General features: G+C 41.2%; 1 protein-coding gene and 1 pseudogene across 1 annotated transcript; both read left to right on the plus strand.

Moving 5' to 3' along the window:
• The first annotated feature begins 518 nt into the window (after positions 1–518).
• Positions 519–9305, plus strand: LOC130490494 (vomeronasal type-2 receptor 26-like; annotated as a pseudogene).
• Positions 9306–12269: 2964 nt separating this feature from the next.
• LOC130490495 (vomeronasal type-2 receptor 26-like) lies at positions 12270–21669 on the plus strand. The gene is made up of 6 exons (XM_056864319.1): positions 12270–12472; positions 12840–13131; positions 15951–16799; positions 18150–18377; positions 18562–18688; positions 20768–21669. The coding sequence occupies exons 1-6, from the start codon at positions 12270–12272 to the stop codon at positions 21667–21669; spliced, it is 2601 nt and encodes an 866-aa protein (XP_056720297.1).
• Positions 21670–24611: the final 2942 nt, after the last annotated feature.

Raw genomic sequence — 24611 nt, forward strand, 5'->3', positions numbered from 1 at the left:
TTTTAAACCAGTTTCATTAGATTAAAAAAATTACATATATTTCACATCAGGTTATAGCCAGATAAAAATTCAGCCTGTTCTTGAGAGACATATGTACTATCACCAGTTGTAATCTGCTGGCGAGAATGGCAGTCGGTTTTGCAAATCTTAATTCAAATGAGAAATTTCAAATGATTGCTATTTGTTAAGTGGTTCTGGAGGTGCACATTGGAAAAATTAGAATATTTTCAATTTTTGTATTTCTCTTGCTTGCAGCTTTATCATTAAATGTTGTTACTATACCCTATTGTGCATGCATACAATTTTGTCATAGTATATCCAGTATCACATTCTGAAGAGCAATATGCCATTATATTCCAATATATTTATATTGTTATGTGAAAACCATGTGGGTTTAAGGACTGACTGGCCTGTAAAACATAGTATATGACATTCAAAAACATTGGGGGAAAGTATACAAAATGTTTTAAAATCCACCCTATACTACCAAGATATAATGCAAATCTCTTTGTAGTTCGATGACTCAGAACTACCAGCAAGTCCTGGCCATGGTGTTTGCCATAAAGGAGATCAATGAAAACCCCAGGCTCTTGCCCAACCTCACCTTGGGTTTCCGCATTTATGACAGCTACTTGAATGCAAGATGGACCTATCATGCCACTCTGCAACTTCTTTCCCCCTGGAACAGGCTTGCCCCCAACTACAAGGGTAACCTCAAGGACAACCTATTTGCAGTGATTGAGGGACTTGCCTCTGGAACATCCTACCTGATCCCAAGTGTTTTGGGCATGTACAAGATTCCCCAGGTAGGACTCATCTGTGAAGTATGAACATGTCATGTGATCCACACATTTCCTGTCTTTTTAAATGTGACTCTGTGTCATGGAGTCAGAAATCGGTGTGTTTCGTGTAAAAGCACAGATCTTGCGTTTCATTTGGGGGGGGGGTGTTATTTATTTATTAAATTTATATCCCTCCCTGACCAAGGTAGGGCTTGGGGTGGCTTATAACACAGTAGTCAACAATCTCATACAATAAATTAAAAACATAAAACTATCTATAAATTTCTATTAAAATCCAATAAAAATTCCATAATTGGTTTAACTTATCAGTCCAAGACATTAATAGAAACATGTTTAAAGCCTCAGTCAGGAGAGGCAAGTAAAAATCACCTCACCACCATTAATAATACATCTTCTTTGCTAGTGTCCACCCTGCTTTTCTATTTTTATGCTGTTCCATCTTCAGCTATGCCATTTGGCACAGTCTAGCAGGATGGGTCATAACCTCGTACTTAAATCCCCATGACAAGTATGATATCTGAGGCTTCCACAGATCTTGCATTTCATGAGGACTGAAAGTGCAGGAAGAAAAAATAAACCCTGTTATTATTACATCTTCTTACCCAATAAGATATTTCTTGACTATGACTATGACATAGTTGATGTTCACTGATCTGAGAAAGGAGAACATCCACATCATCTGTTTGATCCTCGTCATACAGTGTAGTCAGTTTTTCAAAAAAAAATATTATTTATTGACTATAACTTTATCATAATTGCTAACCGCTGATCTGAGAAAGGAGAACATTGATATCATCTGCTTCATCCTCATCATACAGTATAGAGTCAGTTTTTCAAATGAGTTTTATTATTTTTTCACACCCTTTCATTCTATTATTCTTCTTACATTACTGGAACAGTGTGATGTCTTCAAGGCTGCATCTCTCACTAGTTTGGTAAAAAAAAATTGGGGAAAGAACTTTGTGGGCCTGCTGAAAGATATGGTTTCATTCAGCATTCATGAAAGCTTTCCATGGAGGTAAATGATGTTTTATGGGAAGTGTCAGAGAATGGCCCAGCTGACTCATAAGCTCTGCTCCACTTTGGCCTTCAAAGGCATCTAGCACTCGGTGGTCATTCTGAGTCTCCAACTGGAGACATCATACTCTCCTCAGTTCACCTAACTTTTGGAGGGTTGTCCCATACTTCTTGAATACACTGCCACCAACTGTCCAATTTCAGAAATTCTTGACAAGAGGGCCAGCTTTGGCATTGCCGTTTAAAGGCTCTGCCTAGTGCGCACATCTGCCACTACCCAATGACTGGTTACTGCAAGCCTTCCTCATCACATTTGTGCACTCCCTAGAATATAGTGATTGAGCAACCAACCACCTCCTTTCCCCTGGCATTGATTTTAGATAGTGTCTTTGAATAGTGGAGGTCTATGTGGTATGGGGAGCTACTACCAGTCCTTAAAATAGAAAATGGTATATTGAAATAGAAATGTCCATGCACATACCCTGCACAGCAATGGATCAGATAAGATCCTGGTGGTCCCTTCCAACTCTACGATTCTATGATTCTGTATTGTGGGATCCTGCATTGTGGGGGGACTGTTGGGGTCGCTGGGGATGCGGGGGGGAGGTAGTTGTTAATTTCCTGCATTGTGCAGGGGGTTGGACTAGATGACTCTGGTGGTCCCTTCCAACTCTACGATTCTATGATTCTAAGAAATACAAAGAAAACATGTAAACATTCATTCTTTTGCCCTACACCTGCCCTAACTGATAAGTACATGGTGACTACTTTGCAAATGGGCACAGGATGAGAGACCAAAGAAAGTACTTACTAATTAAGTGTCACAGAACTTAAGTAGGGCACTTTAATGTCTGGCACACATGTTTGTTGGAACATCTATGAATTTGCAAATGCCATCACACTGGTCTTTTTCTGAAGGTTTTTCTTGATCCCAGAATGGACCAAGCATATGATATCAACAAAAACAGTCTTCACAGAATATTGTACATAACAAACAACAAACAAATATAATTATAAGAAACACACACATTTTATTATAGGAATATTGGATTTAATAGCCACAGCAGAATATAAAGCAAATTTTGATTTAATGCCTGGTAATGATTGTTGCATTTTTTTTTCTTTTGAAAAGAGATCAATTGAGAATCTCCATGCCTCCACATTTTGTATTTCATTCATAAAATAGATCTGTCCCCACCACTCCATTTTTTTCTTAGTTCTCTTTTGGCTCTGTTCCACTGATGACAGATATCACCCAGATCCTGTCGTTATACCAAATGGTCACAAATGAAGCTCTCCAGTTCAAGGGGGTTCTACAGTTACTTCTCCATTTCAACTGGAAATGGGTTGGATTCTTTGGTGGAGTTGGTGTGAATTTAGAATGGTTCATACAGAAGATGTTCCCTGAATTTTCCAAAAATGGCATATGTTTTGAATTCATAGAAACACTCTACAAAGTAGGTATGGATTATCACTTTAAAGGATTTATGAAATGGTCAGAGAAGGTATATCACATACTCATCAACAGCAACACCAGTGTTATGATTGTATATGGAGATACTGAGTCCATGATTGTTATCAGATATTTGCAAAGTATGCCACTATTTAAACATATGCTGCAAAACCCAAAAGGAAAGGTTTGGGTTCTTACTGCCCAGATGGAAGTTAAATCACATCCAATCCAAACGTTCTGGAATACACAGTTCTTCCACGGCGCATTATCACTTGCCATTCACTCAAATGAAATCCAAGGCTTCCAAGAATTTTTTCAGAGAAGAAGTCTTCCAGACAGTAAAGAAGATGGTTTTATCAAGGACTTCTGGGCACTGGCATTTGGATGTCTGCTCCCAAATTCTTTTCTGGGACATCATTGGCAATTTGAATATACAGGAAACTGTACAGGAGAGGAGAAGCTAGAAAATATTCTGCCATATTTGGATATGAGGATGACTGGCCACAGTTACAGCATCTACAACGCTGTCTATGTTGTGGCCCATGCTTTACAGGCCAAGTATTTGTCCACATATAACACAGCAACGACTGAAGGAAGGAGAAAGAAGCTCCAGAGTCTTCAACCTTGACAGGTATTGGCAAGAATACTGTAATATGAGGGTTAGTAAATGCAGCATTGTTAGAGCTGCTGCAACATAGGTAAATTTGAACTATTCTTGTTGTTTCCATTATTTTGTCCCTGATGTTTATTGTTTTTATAGCAACAGTGACAGCAGCCGGACCTCTCCCGCTAAAGGCTGCCATAAAGGCATGGGGCTAAAGGCTGGGAAGAGAGCAAGACACTGCTCCACACAAAAACAGAGTCCTCTCAGAGCTAAGTTTGGGAGCCATTTTGTGTGCATAACATGGGCAGGAAGGCAGTTGGCAGCTGTGCATTTTCCCATGGCCCAAGGCGTTCCAGGCTGGACAATGGGGCTAACTAATCTCCGTTGCCTCACCCTAAGAAGATTTCATCGGCGATCCACCCCGACCATTAATTATCTGAGCTACACCCATCCCAAACAATCAATTAGTATTCAGGAGAATAGTCCAGGCATTCTCTTACATCCTGAGACTCAATAAGCCTCTTCTTTATTTTTGTTCGGACCCCAGAGAAACAATGAATTCTTTGACTCTGGCCTGTTTTCCCCTGCCATCTTACCTCATGCCGCCTCAGGAAACTTCTTGGGATATAAATACTAGTACTTTGACCATTCATAGTGTGTGTGTGTCCTAGAACTGAGCCTACACCCCTAATTGTGGGTTCATGTGGGCTCATTTTCTTTTTTGCTCCCAGAAACACTGGCTGTTCCCCTCCTCAGTGCTGCTTTCCCTGGATGTCTTCTCTACTGAAATGGTAAATATTGCCCATCCCTAATGCTATCTATCCAATTTTTTACCACTACAGTCCATTCCTGAGCTTTCGGCGTACGGAGATGGCGTGGCAGAGGTGCCGCTGTGGCGCCTCCTAAGCAGTTCCCCGCAATCCAAAATCTCGGGGAAAAAAGCCACGGCAGCACTTAGAGAACAGCATCCGGGCCTCCCTGCCAGCAGCCGTGCCAACTTGCATGGCGTAAGTGGCACGGCCACCGACATATGTGGCATAGCCACTGGTGCAGCCCCTTCTACGCCTCCTAAGCCCTTGAATGAATAGTGTGTTTTTACCCATTGCTTGGAAGGTGTGCTCTTTATTATTTTATTCTTTAATAAAACTCCTTCAATTTCAAAGCTCCTTTCAAAACTCCTTCAAAACTTCCTGATCATTTAAGAGTTACCTAACATTTACAGTATGCCAACAGAATAAAATAATCATGATTTATTCACAACAGATGCATAGTAATGAGTGGACTTGCTTTTTCCAAAATTCACTTTTTACAGACATTGATGATTCTTATTCCTCTTTTGTCTTTCAAAAAAGGAATTTCTCTTTAATTTCATTTTGATATCGCTTTGTACTTTTCTGTGCATGCTATTGTGAATCATTTCTTGCAGGATTTTTTTTTAAAGTTTAATATTTAACATACAACACTTATTGTCAAAGAGCCCATTCCCACAGACCCACCCACTTCTATAGCCATAAACAAAGGGGAGGGGGGGAAGCAAGGGATAAAAGATGAACAAAAGAAAAAAAAAACAAGAAAGAAAAGAGAAAAAGGAGTTGAACCTTAAAAAGGTAAAGGTAAAGGTCCCCTGTGCAAGCACCAGGTCATTCCTGACCCATGGGGTGACGTCACATCCTACCCAAACACAAAATAAGTTGTAAATCAATTTTCATAAAGCTCTAAAAATACAGCCCAAATATTTCATGCCTGAATCCCATCTATTAAAAGCTATTTTTTTCATTCACTGCCAGATCCAATAGTTCTTCTATCTAGGTTTAAACATATGGTGGTATTATGGCTTTCTGGTGCTGCGGGACACCACAGAATGGTGCTCTAATAGGAGGATAGGAAGCTTTGGGAAGCTGTGCAATCTACGGAGTGATATTATGAAACTTACAGAACCTCCCTTTCAGCACTTCATATCTTGACAATTCTCTTTTGATCAAAATTTAAATTGATTTGAAGGCTCTAGAAAGACAAGGCATTGTCAAATAATGAGTATAAGCAGATATGAGGGCGATCTGGCTGCGACATCTGTCACCCCATTGATCGCCAGGGTTGATTTGGCTGATCTGGCTGGCTAGGCGGGTGTCCCCTACCTGCCTCACTGCTCCATGTGTGTCCCTCCCGAAGCTGCATGCTCGGTGGAAGAGGACCGCCATCCCAGATAGAAGGAGTGAACCGTTCTTTGGTCAAGGGTATATGATAATGAGTATAAGCGGGCAAATCGCGTGGAGGTGGTATTCCAAAAAACTGAGATGAACAATAGTGCTGTTCTAATCAAGCTCTTAAATGCGCTCTTTAATTTTGGTGAAAGCTTCAGTTTTCCCAAGATCTAATAACATATCCTGTGAAAAGCCCAACAATGACAATTTCTCATCCAAGTTTTTTTGCCATGAGGATTTAAAAGGGTCGTGCTTCAGAGATGCTAGGAGCCCCTCAGCGCTAAAGGGCAGCTTAAGATGTTACTTAAAGGCGCCAACCATACCCTAGCTTCGGGCGACATTTGGCCAAACTCAGAGCGAAGGGTCACTCCAGCAATACATCAAGGGCATTTAAACGTTTTCATAAAAACTGAAGCATTTTTACTTTACCACTGGCACAGAAGTCAGCTGTAGCCAATTCCTTTCGATTTCCAGGCATTTTGAACACAAATGAATATTTTTCCTGTCGTTTTAGCATGTCTATCTAACTGGAACGTTTCATTGACTGTCAACTTTTTTCCTTTACTTATCTACTTCTCTATCTAGCTCCACCACTTGCTGAAACAGGTATCATTTAACAACAGTGCTGGTGACAAGGTTTCCTTTGATGAGAATGGGGAATTAGTAGCAGAGTTTGATGTCATCAACAGCGTCACATTCCCCAACCAAACTATCATTCAAACGAAAGTTGGATGGGTGAACCCTCAGGGTCCTCTGGACCAAGGAGTCATCGTGAATAAGGATGCCATTGTGTGGCATGGCTGGTTCAACTAGGTGGGACTTGAATTCTGGGAATGTTCACATTCAATAAGAGAGCTTAGGGAGGGGCAGTTGTCTCCTGTAACAGTGGTCACATTTCACATTGTGAAAAAGGATAAGAATCTATGTCTTTCTCTAGGAAATCTTCCCATCATCTGCAGTTGCACTTTTTAATTTCTGCAGCAACAAAGACACAACATTAATTGTCCCAGTTAGGGTTGTGCAATAAATAAATAAATCGGTAAATGTTGGGTTTGGGTTTATTGGGCCCAATTTGTTTGGTAAATACACATACTGGTGAAGGTGTATTTGGGTTTATTTCCTGGTTTACAAAAAAAATTCAGGTCCATTTTAGTCTATGGGGACTTTTTTGAAGCTCCTATGAAAGCATTTTTGGAGGTAGAGTTCCCATATTTTCAGAGTAGCTTCAAAGGGCATTCCTTGCATGAACCCCCAATGTTTGGTGAAGAATGGGTCAGGGGATCCAATTTTATGGGGTCCTGAAGTGGTCACCCCCCATTCTCCATAGAAAAGCATGGTAAAGTTTACAATGCTTCTGTATGAAAGAGGGCGACAGCCCTTTTGGGACCCCCTCACCCAAACATTACCAAACTTTCGGGTTCATGCAAGGAGAATCCCTTGTGGCTATGCTGTGAATTTGGAGACTGTACCTCGAAAAATGCCCCCCCCCCCCCGGGAGAATTCATAAGTAGTTACTTTTCAGAGACTGTAATGGCAGCTTTTTCACCAGAGTCGTGGGAAAACTCAGTTTGCCATGGATGCTTGCAATAGGCTGCAGCCCATTGGACAGCCTCATCCTCCATGAATTTGTTCACGCCTGTTTTAAAGCCCCCCCCCAGTTGGTGGCCATCACCATATCCTGTGGCAGGAAAGTCCACAGTTTAACAATTCATTCAACTAAATAGCAGCTCATTGAACACCAACTTTTGTCCTGAACTTTAAGGGACCCAAACCAGTTCAGAATATTGACATTCTTTTTCTTTGATTGATGGGTTAGGTTCAACCCCTTTCTCTGTGCAATGACCACTGCCATCCTGGTTACGGCAAGAGAAGGAAGGAGGGGGAGCCCTTCTGCTGCTATGATTGCATCCCATGCCCAGAAGGGAAGATATCCGACAAGAACGGTGAGAATTGTAGTGTGCAAGAGTATCAAACAAGCTGTCTTTAGTGTAAAGGAACACACCTGGAGGATTGACATTGACATTTTGGGGAGTTTTCATGGTTATTATAGTCTAGTTGTTTGAGACAGAGTGGTACGGTCAAGCACCCTCTCCACTAGAGATTCTAGTAGCTGGATGTATGATCCTAGACATTCTCATCCTCATGTTGTAAGACTGCATGTCCCATGAGGAGTCCCCAGTTCCAAGGCTTCTCACATACAACTGATGGACAGCTAGGTTCAATGCACATGTACCTGCCAAAGGGAAATGAAACTAAAAGAAGCTGTGAAAGCCACTTATGGTAATGGATTGTTATGTGATTGATAGTGCAAATGTTCTTTTTCAGACATGGCTGACTGTGTCACATGCCCAGATGAACTGTATCCAAATGAGAATCACAACTCCTGCATTCCCAAAGTGGTCAGTTTCTTGTCTTATGAAGAACCATTGGGAATCGGATTAACCATTAGCACTCTGTCTTTCTCACTCACCACCATTCTCATCCTAGGACTGTTCACAAAGCACCACGACACTCCCATTGTCAAAGCCAACAACAGAAATCTCACCTACACTCTTCTCGTTTCCCTCCTACTCTGCTTCCTTTGTGCTTTGGTATTCATTGGACGGCCTGAGACAGTGACATGTCTCCTACGACAAACTGCTTTTGGCATTATTTTCTCAGTGGCTGTTTCTTCTGTGTTGGCTAAAACGATCACTGTGGTGATGGCTTTCCTGGCTACTCAGCCCGGATCCAACATGAGGAAGTGGGTGGGGAAAAGCTTGGCCAACTCCATTGTCCTTTCTTGTACCTTTATTCAAGCAGTCATTTGTGTCGCATGGATGGTAGCCTCTCCCCCATTTCCAGATGTCAATATGCAGTCAGTTACTGAAGAAATTATACTGGAATGCAATGATGGCTCAAGGACCATGTTTTATTGTGTCCTTGGCTACATGGGCTTACTGGCCATTGCCAGCTTAACTGTGGCTTTCCCAGCCAGGAAGTTACCTGACAGTTTCAATGAAGCCAAGTTCATCACTTTCAGCATGTTGGTCTTTTGCAGTGTGTGGTTGACCTTTGTTCCAACCTACTTGAGCACCAAAGGGAAATACATGGTGGCTGTGGAGATCTTCTCCATTTTAGCCTCCGGTGCTGGGCTGCTGGGCTGCATCTTTCTACCAAAGTGCTACATTATTCTTCTGAAGCCTGAGTTGAACAATAGGGAACAACTTATACGGAGGAAAGTCTAAAGATATTGTCCCAAGCAGACATTTCCTTAGTTTCCACTGTTACACTTTCTAATGTTAATTGAGCATGTCATGGCTTCTATTGAAAGAGAGAATGGTTATTTATGCATGGATATTTTCACTTACGTTCGCCCTCAGTCTGTCTCTGTTGTTCCTTGGTGGTATGCATGAGTTTTCCATCTATTAGAGATGGCCTACCTGCCAGCCCTCTCGATGTCTGGGTCTTCCCATTCCTGTGTTAACCCGACTCTTCCAACTTCCCTGAGCAAAGCCCAGGTGAAATCCCCATGCATAAGGCAAAGTGTAGGGCACACAAGCTTAGTTTCGCTCACAGCCAATTACAAAGCAGCATGTCCGGAGGCGGTAGTTGAAATACTTCCTGCTTCCTCAGAGCTCTTTCTGATCAGAAGAAAATCTTTTTATAACCAAGGTTTGGATTTCTCTCCCCCCTCCCTTCAGATTGCTCCTTTTTAATGTTGTTTTTGTTTTTCTTAAAATGCTTTTTTTATGTGGCAGTTGGGTTAGGGGGGATTTTCTCTCACAGTAAGCAATAGAAGTAGTCCAATTAAAAAGCAACATTTAAAGGGGCGGGACTTGATTTGAGCTTGGAGACTGCTGGTGCATAGATTCCCAATAAGAAAGTGCAGATCCAGAAAGCAACAAACCTCAGGTAAAACTCCCATGCGCAAACTTCTAATGATAACCTCTGCTTGTTATAAACTACATCTAGAGGCAATCGTTTATGCCAATAAAGGTGTTTCTGATTCTAGAGGCAATCCAAATAAAGACTCTTTTTAAAATTTGGTGTGATTACTCTATGTTCCTGTTTGGCTCTGTTCGTCTCACTGGATCCTGTTGTTCTCAGGAAACCTGAATGTTCAGGCTGTAGAAGGGATGATATTTTAGATATACCTGCAGCTCCTCTTGTGGGGGAATGAGGGCAATCGGGGTGCGTTTCACAGTGCCCACAACATTGGGAAGCCAGTGACTGCTAGGAACCCTGGCCCAAAAATATGAGGGCACTTTTTCTCCAGATTTCCCCTGTCAACTCACAGTCCAGTCAGGAAGCTGGGACAGAAAGTTGCTGATTCCCCCTCCTTTTGTCCTCTGAGTAGCGTGCCACCACGTCAGAATAAATTCTCCAGCCCCTCTTTCTTAGCGCCACCCAAGGTTCATGACTGAAGGGTGTATGTTTTGTTAGCCTCACCAAAGAGCAAGGCTGTGAGTAAGGAAGGGTGCAGATCCTTCAGCTGAACAATCTTTTTACTACAAGGCACAGACTCAGAACAGCTAGGTTTAGGCATATCTAAGCAAAATAAAGAGAAGAAAAGTTGTTGGCTTGTTACTTACAATCCTTGAACCTCTGATCTTTGCCAGTTGCGTGGTACTCCCCCCGTCAGCACACATGCAAGCATCCGCCAACATCATTCTCTTGTATCATCTCTCATCACATAAGTGAGCATGCTTCCCTCACCCCCCTCTCATCACTCTTTCCCAACAACCCCAACTACAATTCAAACAAAAGAACAGTTCTCTTTTTCAGACCATCCCATATGGACACCTATATTAGACCACCTGGGTGCCAAGTCTTTGAACTCAAGCCTGTCAAAAAAGAGGTATTAGTACATCAAAGAACTTGTGTGTGGGTTGTAAATGCCTCAATGCAAGCAACTTATTTTACAGCCTGGATCAGCAACCTTATAGCTATTAAGATCTGCAGCTATGTAACAGCATAGTAAGCATTTTTTAGCCAGCTAAGACTTTTATTATTTTCCTTGCCAGTGTGCCTTATGACTGTATAACTTGTATTTTAATCAACTTGGAATCTTTTAATTTTCAATAAAGCCTTTTCAGCTTTTAAAGGCTGTTTGAGTTTACTGACCTGGCTCGGTTACTCTACAAACATGGCTGGAGCTCGGCAGGGGCTCAGTCGTGACATGGTCTCAGGGAAAAGATCTTTTACCCTTCTCAACTCCTTGAGGCTCATCCATGTTAAGGCCATTCCTTTCATCCACACCAGTTGCAGGATGAGAGCATTGGAGATCTGCCCAGGTTAATTAGTTCATGAGAAACATCTGATGTGATGAGATGGGAGGAGATGGGAAGGTTCCAGCCAAGAACCCCTGTGATTGGGAGCTACGTGTCACCTGTTCATGGCCTGCTTTTCCCATAAGTTTCCTGGTACAGCTGCTCTTAACCACTATGCCACGGTGGCTCTGGGAAAGATGTAGGGAGGCTTGTTTGTTTATCCGACAAAGAGAGCTTAGACATGTAGATACTGAACTTGAATCTAGGTGTTATCATGCTGACCATCATGGCTGCCTTCTGAAACACACTTGTTTCTTTATTAAATCCTGATAGTTATTGCCCCTTGATCCAAGACGTTCATGGATCTTCCTAATGCCCTCCTAGTTGTAACTGCGACTTTAGTACTTGGTGAAGTTAGTCCTTCATTTTGAAAACTTCAGTGGCATATGCAACTGTATGACCATATTTGAAAATAATAATTTTTAGACATTAAAATACTATTTCATCAGGAATTCCCTTGACAGTTTAGTAGTTGGGTCCTCTATAATTACTCAAAGGACTAGAATTAATTCTATGGCTTCCTAAGTTCCCTGAAGAGAACCAGCAGCCAGGAAGAGAACTAATTAGAGCAACAGTGAAGGGTGGCATATTCTCCTGTTTGATTCAGAACTATGGACAGGGAGAAGTCTTTTGGGGTGATTTATGCCACTTTGTATTTAAACATCTGACTTCAAGCCCATCAATGCTAGGCTGATGCCTAGTCAGGACACTGTAAACATGGAAACTAAAGGATTATCTTATTGTAACTCAGGTGGTACATATTGAACAGGAGAAATTAGAAGCTCTACGGCACCACTATAGTTGTGTTACTGCAATAGTTTCAAACTGGGGAGCCTATGATCAGAGAAAATGTTTGCACTTAGGAAGTTAATCTTAGTGATGGTGGTGTTACTGGTTTTCAGTCGTGTTGTGGGCAAGGTTCGTGATTTTCAATGTGCTGTTGTGGATAGCTTCCCGATTCTCCATAAGTATCTTCAGCCAGGAGATCTTATCATTGGTGCCATTGTATCTCACACCTTCTTTGCCACCAGTCCAAAAGACTTCAAGTGCCAACCTTCTGGGATACTATCTGAAGAGTACATGTACGTAATTTAAGACTCATATCAATACTTCATCAGCCTGTTTCAATGTGCCACGGAAATATCAAAAAAGCATGTTCAAATGTGATGCTGAGGATGGGAGGCAGGATGTAACTGAAAGAGAGGAAACCCATTATTTTCTACTCTGGGGTGATAACAATGTTGTCTCTCATTCTTATGAACCAAATATGAACCATAATCATGTATTACCGTACATACATAGACAAGCCTCGAATATTTCTTAGCTCTCAAATGTTGTATCGAGATTTTACAATGCAACAGCAATAAAATAACTTAGATGGCTTTGAGGTATTAATTTTACAAACAAAATAATAAGTGTATGATGTAAAAAAATCAATCTTTGTTGTAGTTTGATGCCTCAAAACTACCAGTACATCCTGGCTTTGGCTTTTGCCATCAAGGAGATCAATGAAAATCCTCAGATCTTGCCAAATCTCACCCTGGGGTTTCATATCTATGACAGCTATCTGAATCCAAGATTGATGTATCGGGCTGCTCTACAACATATTTCCCCAAGGAACAGATTCCTCCCCAACTACAAATGTGATATCCAGGACAACGTACAGGCAGTTCTTGAGGACATTAATTCAGATAATTCACCACTTATCCTTGATCTTTTGAGCATCTACAAGATCCCACAGGTAGGCAATCTGTGTGTGATGTATAATTTGGCAAATTATTTGCCTGTACCATTACAAGGCAGATGCTGGTTTCATTATTGTAAGATTTATCTGATTTAATCTACTTTGTTTGACAAGAGAATATGGTATAAGCATTTCCTTACAGATTCTTTCCTGGCTTTACATTTCTCCATGTTAATATTAATCTCTGACATACTTCAAGGTATATGTCGTGAAGATAATTATATATATTTTTAAAATGCCTTAAATTCATACGACAGTATATGCATTTCTGGAATGATGGTTATGCCAGTAGCCTACTCTGGTTCATTAGTTTAGGACAGTTTAGGAAAAAAATACCGTCTTTTTTTGGCATATTGCTACAGATAAACAGTTTGCCAGTTATTTACCTGCCCCATTACAAACCAGATGCTTTTTTTTTTATCATGATCTGATTTAATTTGTTTTGTTTGACAAGAGAATATAGTGTAAGAATTTCTTTAAGGATTCTTTCCTGGCTTTACATTTCATCTTAGTATTCATCTTGGAAATAGTTCAGGGTACATGTTGTGAAGAGAATTCTATTTTTTTTAATGCCTCAAATTCATTATGAAAATTACTTTAAATACTGTATGCTGTTCATACCATAGTATATACATTTCTGGGGTGATCACACCTCTCTGGGTGGTTTGTTCCTACACCAGTAGCTTACTCTGACTTGACTTGAGTTTCTCGTGTGGGTTTGTGGATTCTTTCTCTGTCTGTCTATGCTAATGTTACATAGAAATGCGATACAATCTTGAAATGACAATGCAGTGCCTTTCCAGAGGGAAACTGTTTATATCTCCATATCATCCTGTGGCTATTCTAAGGGTTGGATCAAGCCCAGTGTTTTGCTCTGTCTGACCCAGTTCTCCTTCCAACAGCCACATTGTTGTTGTTGTTTTTACATGATCCAGAGCATAGGCTTTTTCAGTAGTAGCATAGCATTTTTGAGTAGTTTCACCAGCAGAAATGCTGATTGGAGCCAACCCATTGCAGTTCAACTGTACAAGTCCCCCAAGTCTTGTTAAACTCAGAAACAGCACTGAACAAAGTTGCCCTCCTGTGTTTCACAGGAAAAAGAATTTGGACTAAAAAGGCAAGGGAAAGCATAACTTTGAAGTGTTCAGCATGCACAGGGTGCAGCATGCACAGGGTGTTGCAATCAAGTATACATTTGTAGGTTATCCGGGCTGTGTAACCGTGGTCTTGGTATTTTCTTTCCTGACGTTTCGCCAGCAGCTGTGGCAGGCATCTTCAGAGGAGTAACACTGAAGTACAGTGTCTCTCAGTGTCAAGTGTGTAGGAAAAGTAATATATAGTCAGAAAGGGGTTGGGTTTGAGCTGAATCATTGTCCTGCAAAAAGTATCAAAGGTAATGTGCTAATCATTGTCCTGTAAGTATCAAGATAATGTGCTAATGAGGGTGTGGTATGTTAATATGGAACCATTGTATCCTGAAGTGATCTGTTAATGTGTGAAATCCAAAGCTAATCTGCTTGGCTATTGTTGACTGTAGTCTTAGTTAGTCTGGAGGTTTTCAGGACAGGAATCCAAGCCTTATTCATTCTTAAACTCTCTTCTTTTCTGTTAAAGTTGTGCTGATGTTTATGAATTTCAATGGCTTCTCTGTGCAATCTGACAAAATAGTTGGTAGAATTGTCCAGTCTTTCAGTGTCTTGGAATAAGACCCCGTGTCCTGTTTGTGTCAGTCCATGTTCAGCCACTGCTGATTTCTCAGGTTGGCCAAGTCTGCAGTATCTTTCATGTTCTTTTATCCTTGTTTGTATCCTTGTGTTACTCCTCTGAAGATGCCTGCCACAACTGCTGGCAAAAAGTCAGGAAAGATAATAGCAAGACCACGGTTACACAGCCCGGATAACCTACAAGAACCAATGAACTGACCGTGAAAGCCTTCGACAATATTTTATACATTTGTACTTTACCACTGGCTCAGAAATCAGCTGTAGCCCATTCCTTTCGATTTCCAGGCATTTTGAGAACAAATGAATATTTTTCCTGTAGCTTACTCTGGTTTGAATCATGAAACACTGCTGAATAACGGTCCCACAGCCTTTTTCTGGGGGTGAGAAAGTACAGTTTGGGAGGAAAATACACTCTTTTCTTGGCACATTGCTACTGATATTACAGGAGCACCATCATGCACCATCATGCTCCCATATCAACAAACCAAGCCATGAAGCAGAAATATACTTTGAACTCCTCTTGCCTTCAAACTCCAGAGGAGGGGAAGAAGGAGCTACATCATGCTGCCAATGTGTATGCATGCACATGCACCAGTGGCATGCTTTTTCTAGCTTGTTCTGCTTGATAAAGCAAGTCAGCAGCAAGAAGCGGCGAGTGATTCTGAGACATGGTGGAGCTATTTAGCCCCTTCTCCCTCCCTGTGAAAAGCCTTTAGCTGCTCAACTGTATTGCTACTGGGAGGGGATATCTTTGTTGCTGCTTACTTGCACATTCAGGCATGCTTTTGATAAGGGAGCTTTTTGGCACTCCGATTTATAGTACCTCCCTGGGCCCCTTCCCAAAGTGGGGATGTGGTCCTGCGTTCAATGGTAACATATGGAAATAGCAACAAGTTTAGCCTGGTTCTGTTGGTGCTGAGAGAAATTATTGTTTATTGACTGCCTTAAAGAAAGCTACTTCTACATTTGTCAGCAATGTCCAAAATACATTTGTTTAACAAAGTAATATATTAAGGTAACATGAAGTGGTTTTTTACCATTTTATGTATTGTGTTCACATGCACCTCTTTCATTTTGAAAATCTCTCTTTAGCTCTTGTATGGTCCTGCTCCAGTGATGACAGATAACACCCAAGTCCCATCCTTCTTTAATATGGTCCCCAAAGAAACCCATCAGTACCTGGGAATTCTCCAATTACTTCTGCATTTCAACTGGATGTGGATTGGATTCTTTACTGTGATTGGTGGGGATTTAGAATGGTTCATGCAGAGAATGTTTCCCGTCTTTTCCCAGCATGGTATCTGTTTTGCCTTCATGTATTCACAGTCCAATGTAGAAGGCAATGATTATATGACAGATTATGTGAAAAGGTTTTCAGGAGTATATGAAAAAATGATGGGGAGCACTGCCACTGTAATTCTCTTCAAAGGACAAGCTCGTAGCATGATAATTTTCAGAGGTTTGATAAAACTCATAGAAATTAAATACATGATGCCAACACGTCAAGGTAAAGTATGGATTGTAACAGCTCACATGGAATTAAAAACCTATCAGAAGGAATTAGACTGGGATGTGCAAATATTCCATGGCATGATATCGGTTGCAATTCACTCCAATGAACTTCAGGGATTCAAACAATTTTTTAAGAGCACAAAGCCATCCAGCACGGAGGGAGATGGGTTTCTCAAGGACTTCTGGTCATACACGTTTCGTTGTGCATTTCCCAGTTCTTTTCTGGTCAATGTGAATCAGGTTAACTGCACTGGAAATGAGACACTGAAGGACTTTTCTGCATTTGACATGAGCATGACTGGCCCTAGCTACAGCATCTATAATGCGATATATGCTGTCGCTTATGCTCTGCATACTATATATTCCTTACAAGTTACAGCAAAGATGAACGGAGAGAGAAATAAGTTTCAAAATCAGCAACCTTGGCAGGTAGCCCATCCATCTATTGGTGTCCCATCTGCTCCTAGTAATTTCTTTGTCCCAGTGCACCTTTCACTACACTTTCTAAAACTGTAAGTTCTTTTTCAAAAGATTATTCTTTGAAGAATCTTTGTGGGGAGGGGCTGCGGCTCAGTGGTAGAGCCTCAGCTTGGCATGCAGAAGGTCCCAGGTTCAATCCCTGGCATCTCCAGTTAAAGGGACTGGGCAGGTAGGTGATGTGAAAGGCCTGAGACCCTGGAGAGCCACTGCCAGTCTGAGTAGACAATACTGACCAAGGGTCTGATTCAGTAGAAGGCAGCTTCATTTGTTCATGTGTAGGAATCTGCCATCCTTTAATCTGTTGACTAACCATGCTTTAAATTTCCTTTTGATTTCTTGGATCTTGGGTAACAGATCTCTTGGGTTTTTTCTTTTTTTCTTTTTTGTGGTTCTCTTTTATTTCTTTACGCTGGCTATTTTAATAGTTCTCTTTGTACTTCTGAGTTTCTGGAAGGCTTCATTTTGGCTTTTGATATTGTTTCTGTTACCTTTTACTTTTGGATCTCATCTGTCTCTAGAAATTTTAAAAGCTTCATCAGTCATCCATCAAGGATTTTCATTTCTTTTGGCTACAGGAATACTCTTTGCACATTCTTCCTTGATAATACCTTTGGCAGAGTTGTTCTGGTTCATGTTCACTTGAACTTTAGTAATGCAAATCTGTTCTTCATCTGTACATCAGTATTTTCAAAGACCCAAAGGTCTGCTTTTTCCATCAAAGCTCTGGCTCAGTGTTTAGACCCCCACCCATACCCAAATTATTCTAACATGTATATCAACCATCTAAGTGAAGCACACACATATCCTTGCATATATCTCCACTGTTCACTGTCTCCTATCCTTGTTATTTCCATTGTCACCAATTTTGATTGCAAGATTCTTGGGCTGGGCCTGACATCTTTTTAGTCAGTAAATTCAGTGCAGAATAATTGTGTTAAATATTGTTTCTTTAATGGATGTTAATACTTTATATACACTTGTCATCATGTGTAACATGCAATCATGTGGAATTTGGTGCTCATGGCCATGTTCAAATGAGATGAGACATATAAGTAATTTCTTAAATTCCTTCAATGCCATCTCACAAAATGTTCCTACTCTAATAAAAATACAGACCTGTTCACTAAGTAGATATAAACCTGCATGCACAGATTAAAAAATAATGATATACACAGCACAATAAAATGTCCACTGAACCAATCATACTCACTGGTGAATTTAGACATAGGAAGTGGTGGTGGTGGTTATTTGGGTTGTTGTTTTTTACTTTACAGTCTTCTATTCCATTTTTCAATGTAGCTCCATCACTTTCTGAGACACGTCTCATTTAACAACAGCGCTGGAGACCAGATTTCCTTTGACCATAATGGAGAATTGATAGCAGGACTTGATGTTATCAATTGGGTAACATTTCCAAACCAATCTTTTGTTAGAGTGAAAGTTGGAAAGACCCATCCCCAAACTCTTTCAGAGCAAGCACTTCAGATCAATGAAGAATCAATGGTATGGCACCCCAGATTTAACCAGGTAGGATGGGAAAGCAGCCTTTTAAAGGAAATATGCTATTGTAGAATGGAGCTTGTGTGTTCAGGGAGGATCTCTCATCATTGTTTGGAAACTAACAACAGCTGGTTGCATGCTGTGAGCTCTCTTTATCCTTGGGAATTTCAAGCCATTTTTCTAAGATAAATACTCTGTTCTTTTTGTTTAGGTACGACCTCTGTCTTTATGCAGTGAGAATTGCAATCCTGGATATAGGATGAGAGAGAGGGAAGGGGAGCCATTCTGCTGTTATGATTGCAGCCCATGTCCAGAAGGGACAATCTCTGAGCATCAAGGTAAGAGATGTACAGTATACAGTGAGGGAAAAAAGTATTTGATCCCCTGCTAAATTTGCCCGTTAGCCCTCTGATGAAGAAATGACCAGTCCATAATTTTAATGGTAGGCTAGGTTTATTGTAGCTGTGAGAGACAGAATAACAACAGGAAAAACCCCAGAAACCCAGAAGACAAAAGTCAGAGATTGATGTGCATTATAATGAGTGAAATAAGTATTTGATCCCCTATCAACCAGCCAGATTAGGGTTAGGGTTAGGGTTCTGCTGTCGTCAGAAGCAATCAATCCATCAGATTCCAAACTAGCCACTATGACCAAGACCAAAGAGCTATCCAAGGATGTCAGGGACAAGATTGTAGACCTTCACAAGGCTGGACTGGGCTACAAGACTATTGCCAAGCAGCTTGGTGAGAAGGTGACAACCCTAACCCTAACTGTCAACCTCCCTTGGTCTGGGGCTCCATGCAAGATCTCATCTCGTGGAGTTGCAATGATCATGAGAACGGTGATGAAGCAGCCCAGAACTACACGGGGGGAACTTGTCAATGATCTCAGGGCAGCTGGGACCATAGTCACCATGAAAACAGTTGGTAACACACTACGCCGTGAAGGACTAAGATCTTGCAGAGCCCACAAGGTCCTCTTGCTCAAGACAGCACATGTACAGGCCCGTCTGCAGTTTGCCAATGCACATCTGAATGACCCAGAGGAGAAGTGGGTGAAAGCGTTGTGGTCAGATGAGACCAAAATCGAGCTCTTTGGCATCAATTCAACTCGCCGTGTTTGGAGGAGGAGGAATGCTGCCTACGACCCCAAGAACACCATCCCCACCATCAAACATGGAGGGGGACATATTATGCTTTGGGGGTGTTTTTCTGCTAAGGGGACAGGGCACCTTCACCGCATCAAAGGGACGATGGACGGGACCATGTATCTTCAAATCTTGGGTGAGCACCTCCTTCCCTCAGCCAGGGCATTGAAAATGGGTCGAGGATGGGTATTCCAGCATGACAATGACCCAAAACAAATGGCCAAGGCAACAAAGGAGTGGCTCAAGAAGAAGCACATTAAGGTCCTGGAATGGCCTAGCCAGTCTCCAGACCTTAATCCCATCAAAAATCTGTGGAGGGAGCTGAAGGTTCGAGTAGCTACACATCAGCCTCGAAATCTTACTGACTTGGAGAGGATCTGCAAAGAGGAGTGGGACAAAATACCTCCTGAGATGTGTGCAAACCTGGTGGCCACCTACAAGAAACGTCTGACCTCTGTAATTGCCAGCAAGCGTTTTGCCACCAAGTACTAAGTCATCTTTTGCAAAGGGATCAAATACTTATTTCACTCATTATAACGCACATCAATCTCTGACTTTTGTCTTCTGGGTTTCTGGGTTTTTTCCTGTTATTATTCTGTCTCTCACAGCTACAATAGACCTACCATTAAAATTATGGACTGGTCATTTCTTCATCAGAGGGCAAACGGGCAAATTCAGCAGGGGATCAAATACTTTCCCCCCCTCACTGTACAGTTATCAAATGGGTTGGTTGTATCCTAGAGGAATGTGCCTACAAGAGAAAACGAGGTGTAAAACATAGAAAGGACTCAGGATTAGATGACAAGTTACAAAGAAACTGAAAGCTAGCAACAAACATTGTGGGCCTATATCAAGTACGACACAAATTCCCACACTCCCTTCATACTCTAAATTTGTTCCTAGGTAGCATACCCATTCACCCAGCAATGTGTCACTGCTTTCTGATGTAGATGGTAGGAAAATGTACAGTGTGCTGACAGTCACAGAAAACCCAATGAAAATATGCATTCTAAAAAAGTTTGCAATCCTACTTAAAACCCATTCAGTAACAAAAAGCACTTAAAAATGTTGAACAGTTCTAATTATTATTTGCAATCAACTTAGAATCTGATGTTTTCCACCAATAGATATTTGTTATACAAGAGGAAGTGTTTTATCGTGTTTGTTTAATTTATGAATCGAGTTACATTTCTACTAAATATAGTTCACAAACAAATGAGCAATATGGACAATTTGTTGACTAAAAAAACTCTCGCTGTCTTTTTGCAGACATGCCTGGCTGTTCCCAATGCTTTGTTGGTCATTTTCCAAACAAAAACAAGAATTATTGCATTCCCAAGATGGTAACCTTCTTGTCTTACCAAGAACCTTTGGGAGCTGGTTTTCTTCTTCTTGCTCTGACCCTTTCGTTGACCACAGTCCTAGTGCTTGGAATATTTATAAAGCACCACAGCACCCCCATAGTGAAAGCCAACAACTGTCACCTCACATACACTCTTCTCAACTCACTTCTGCTCTGCTTCCTGTGTACCTTGCTATTCATTGGCAAACCTGAGAGGGTAATGTGTCTCCTTCGCCAAACTGCCTTTGGCATCATTTTCTCAATTGCCATTTCTTCTGTGTTGGCAAAAACCATCACAGTGATTGTTGCCTTCATGGCCACTAAGCCTGGAAGCCTGATGCGGAAATGGGTGGGGAAAAGACTATCCATTTCCATTGTTCTTTCCTGCTCCTGTATTCAAGTAGGCATTTGTATCATTTGGTTAATAAATTCCCCCCCATTCCCAGATGTTGACATGCATTCAGTGATGGAAGAATTGGTATTAGAATGTAATGAAGCCTCTCCTACTATGTTTTATTGTGTCTTGGGCTATATGGGCCTCCTGGCTAGTGTCAGCTTCAAGGTGGCTTTCTTTGCTAGGAAGCTACCCGATAGTTTTAATGAAGCCAAGTTTATCACTTTCAGCATGCTGATCTTTTGCACCGTTTGGTTATCCTTTGTTCCAGCCTACCTGAGTATCAAAGGGAAATATGTGGTGGCTGTGGAGATCTTCTCTATCTTAGCCTCCAGTGCTGGCTTACTGGGCTGTATCTTTTTCCCCAAATGCTACATCATGGTATTTAGATCTGCGCTGAATAAAAGAGAACAGCTAATAAGGAAAAAACAGTGAGGTTATTGTGTCTACCCAAGTAAATGAGTGATACTCTAGTTTCATAACAAGGAATCATTCCAGAGAAGTGAAAATATTGAAACTTATTGTGACCACCATTGTTAAGTAACTTTTCCAAGCCCAAGCTTCTTTCATAGCAATAACATTAAGTGGAGAGGTCAGAATATATTTCTTCTACCAGTGGTTTCAATGTATGGATATGGATATTTATACACACAGTTCCTCCAGCGTTCCTCAAAAAACAGACAGGAGCTAACAAGGAAAAATCAGTGAAGGAGCTGCATCCCCATCAGTAACTGAACATTATAAAATTTCATGTAAATTGTTCCTCAAGGATATCAATATTGTCCTTTCCATATTGATTGCTTGCACTAAGATTAACAGCCAATTCCTGAGCTGCTGGCATGCGGGGACAGTGGGGAAGAGGTGCAGTCGCGCCTCTTCCTAAGCCATTTCCTGCACACCGCTAAAAGCCCCATTGATAACAGCAAGGCTGCACCTGCTAAAAAGCAGGCACAGCAATGCTGTCCTGGCTGACGGCGTCCGGGGCCAAAAGGACACAGGGAGCTGCCTACTAGCAGCTCCACCCCCAGCCCTCCCTGGGAACGCCCCCCCACACCAGCATGGCAATTCATTCATTCATTCATAGACCTTTATTGGCATAAAAATTATTACAATTGTTACAAAAAGGGATCATAAACATAAAATCAGTGAAATAAAAAAAGAACAATATAATCAAATATCAGAGCTTGTAAGTTTTTGCACTTTCATCACATCCACTAGAAAATTGGCAACACCCTCAGTAATCTCCGGTACTGAATCAAAGGCATGGCAATTCTCCACTGTGGCCTGCGCCACGGAGAGGCCGCACCAGCGGAGGGGCAAGGTGCGGCTCCACAGTGCTCGGGCACCGGCGGAACTGCCCTCGCCGACAGCATAAGTGCATCTTGTCCCATGACTTACACTGGCAGTGAGGTCATTCCGCCTCCTGAGGGAGTTTGGCCACCTCCCTCCGGAATGGGCCACCCTTCACTTGCCTTTCTCAAACAGGATTATTTCCTCTTTCTTGCTTATTCAGCGGAGAGACTGCAATATATTTCTGCTTCTGCTGCTTTAAATACACAGTTATGAAAATCTATAGCTATATTTCATTCATCTTCCTTGCCCGCCCCATGAATTCCGAATTTATACAACATGAATTCAAAAAATGATTAATCAGTGAGTCTGACAGAATATCTGACATATTTGCATAGTCTCCTTGGTGAAGTATTGTTCTCAAGTGTTCCTGAATAGCATCTTTACCTAGCTTGGATGATTTCCATAAGGGGGAAAGATAACAATAATCGATAGCTCCTATATAATTTTCATGGCTATATTCATAACCTAAACACATTGTTATGCATACAATATTAAAGTCTAAAGTAATGGAAAGTCTTTAATTTTCATGACTATATTCATAACCTAAAGACATTGTTATGCATGCAGTATTAAAGTCTAATGTAATGGAAAGTTTAATGTGTTGGAAAGTCTAATGTAATGTTTAAAGACTTTTAATCAAATAGCTATTCTTTTTGTTGTTTTATAAGAAGGGGGCACTAAAAGAATAAACCAAAACAATTTCAAATGTTCTCTCTCTCTGTCACAGAAGCACACACAAACACACATGCAAACACTGTTGAAGAAGCAAAGGAAAGGCACAGAACAAGTAGATTCAAGTGTCATGTTCACTGAAACAGCAATGCTAAGCACATGCATAACATTCTCAATCAAATCAATCAGATAATCTTTACTGGCATTTGTTTAGATTTGTTGGGTTGTCCAGGAAACAACAGCCCTCCTGAAAGCATGCCCACTAGGGATGTGGAGTCAGAAATTTGCTAATCCAGATCTCATCCTAAAACACCTAATCATATTGAATCTAAAGTTAACATTTTGGGGCATTTCATAACAGTCAAACGACGTTCAGTCTGGTGGTTGTACAAGAAGAAGATGAAGTGTTGGTTTTTATATGCCGACTATCTCTACCACTAAACTGGCTTACAATCACCTTCCCTCCCCCTCCCCACAACAGACACCCTGTGAGGTAGGTGGGGCTGAGAGAGCTGTGACTAGCCCAAGGTCACCCAGCTGGCTTCGTGTGTTCATGGCTATATTCTGGCTTCAAACAAACTTGTTTCTTGATTGAATCCTGATTGTTATTGCCCCTTGATCCAAGTTGTTCATGGATCTTCCTAATGCCTTCCTAGTTGTAACTGTGACTTTAGTACTTGGTGAAGTTAGTCCTTCATTGTGAAAACTTCATTGGCATATGCAACTGTATGACCATATTTGAAAATAATAGGTTTTAGATATTTTTTAAAAATAAAATTGTTCATCAGGAATTCCCCTGACAGTTTAGAAGTTGTGTCCTCTGTAATTACTCAAAGGACTGTAATTAATTCAATGGCTTCCTAGGTTCCCTGTAAAGCACCAGCAGCCAGAAAGAGAACTAATTAGAACAACAGTGAAAGGTGGCATATTCTCCTGTTTGTTTCAGAACTAGGGACAGGGAGAAGTCTTCTGGGGTGATTTATGCCACTTTGTATTTAAACGTCTGATTTCAAGGCCATCACTGCTAGGCTGATGTCTAGTCAGGACACTGTAAACATGGAAACTAAAGGATTATCCTATTGTAACACAGGTGGTATATATTGAACAGGAGAAATTAGAAGCTCTACAGTACCACTAGAGTTGTGTTACCGCTACAGTTTCAAACTGGGGAGCCTATGATCAGAGACAAAGTTTGCACTTAGGATGTTGATCTTAGTGATGTTACTGGTTTTCAGTCATGTTGTGGGCAAGGTTCATGTTTTTCAATGTGCTGTTGTGGATAGCTACCCTATTCTCCATAAGTATCTTCAGCCAGGAGATCTCATCATCGGTGCCATTGTATCTCACACCTT

This window comes from Euleptes europaea, chromosome 18, assembly GCF_029931775.1.
Source record: "Euleptes europaea isolate rEulEur1 chromosome 18, rEulEur1.hap1, whole genome shotgun sequence".
Classification (NCBI taxonomy): domain Eukaryota; kingdom Metazoa; phylum Chordata; class Lepidosauria; order Squamata; family Sphaerodactylidae; genus Euleptes; species Euleptes europaea.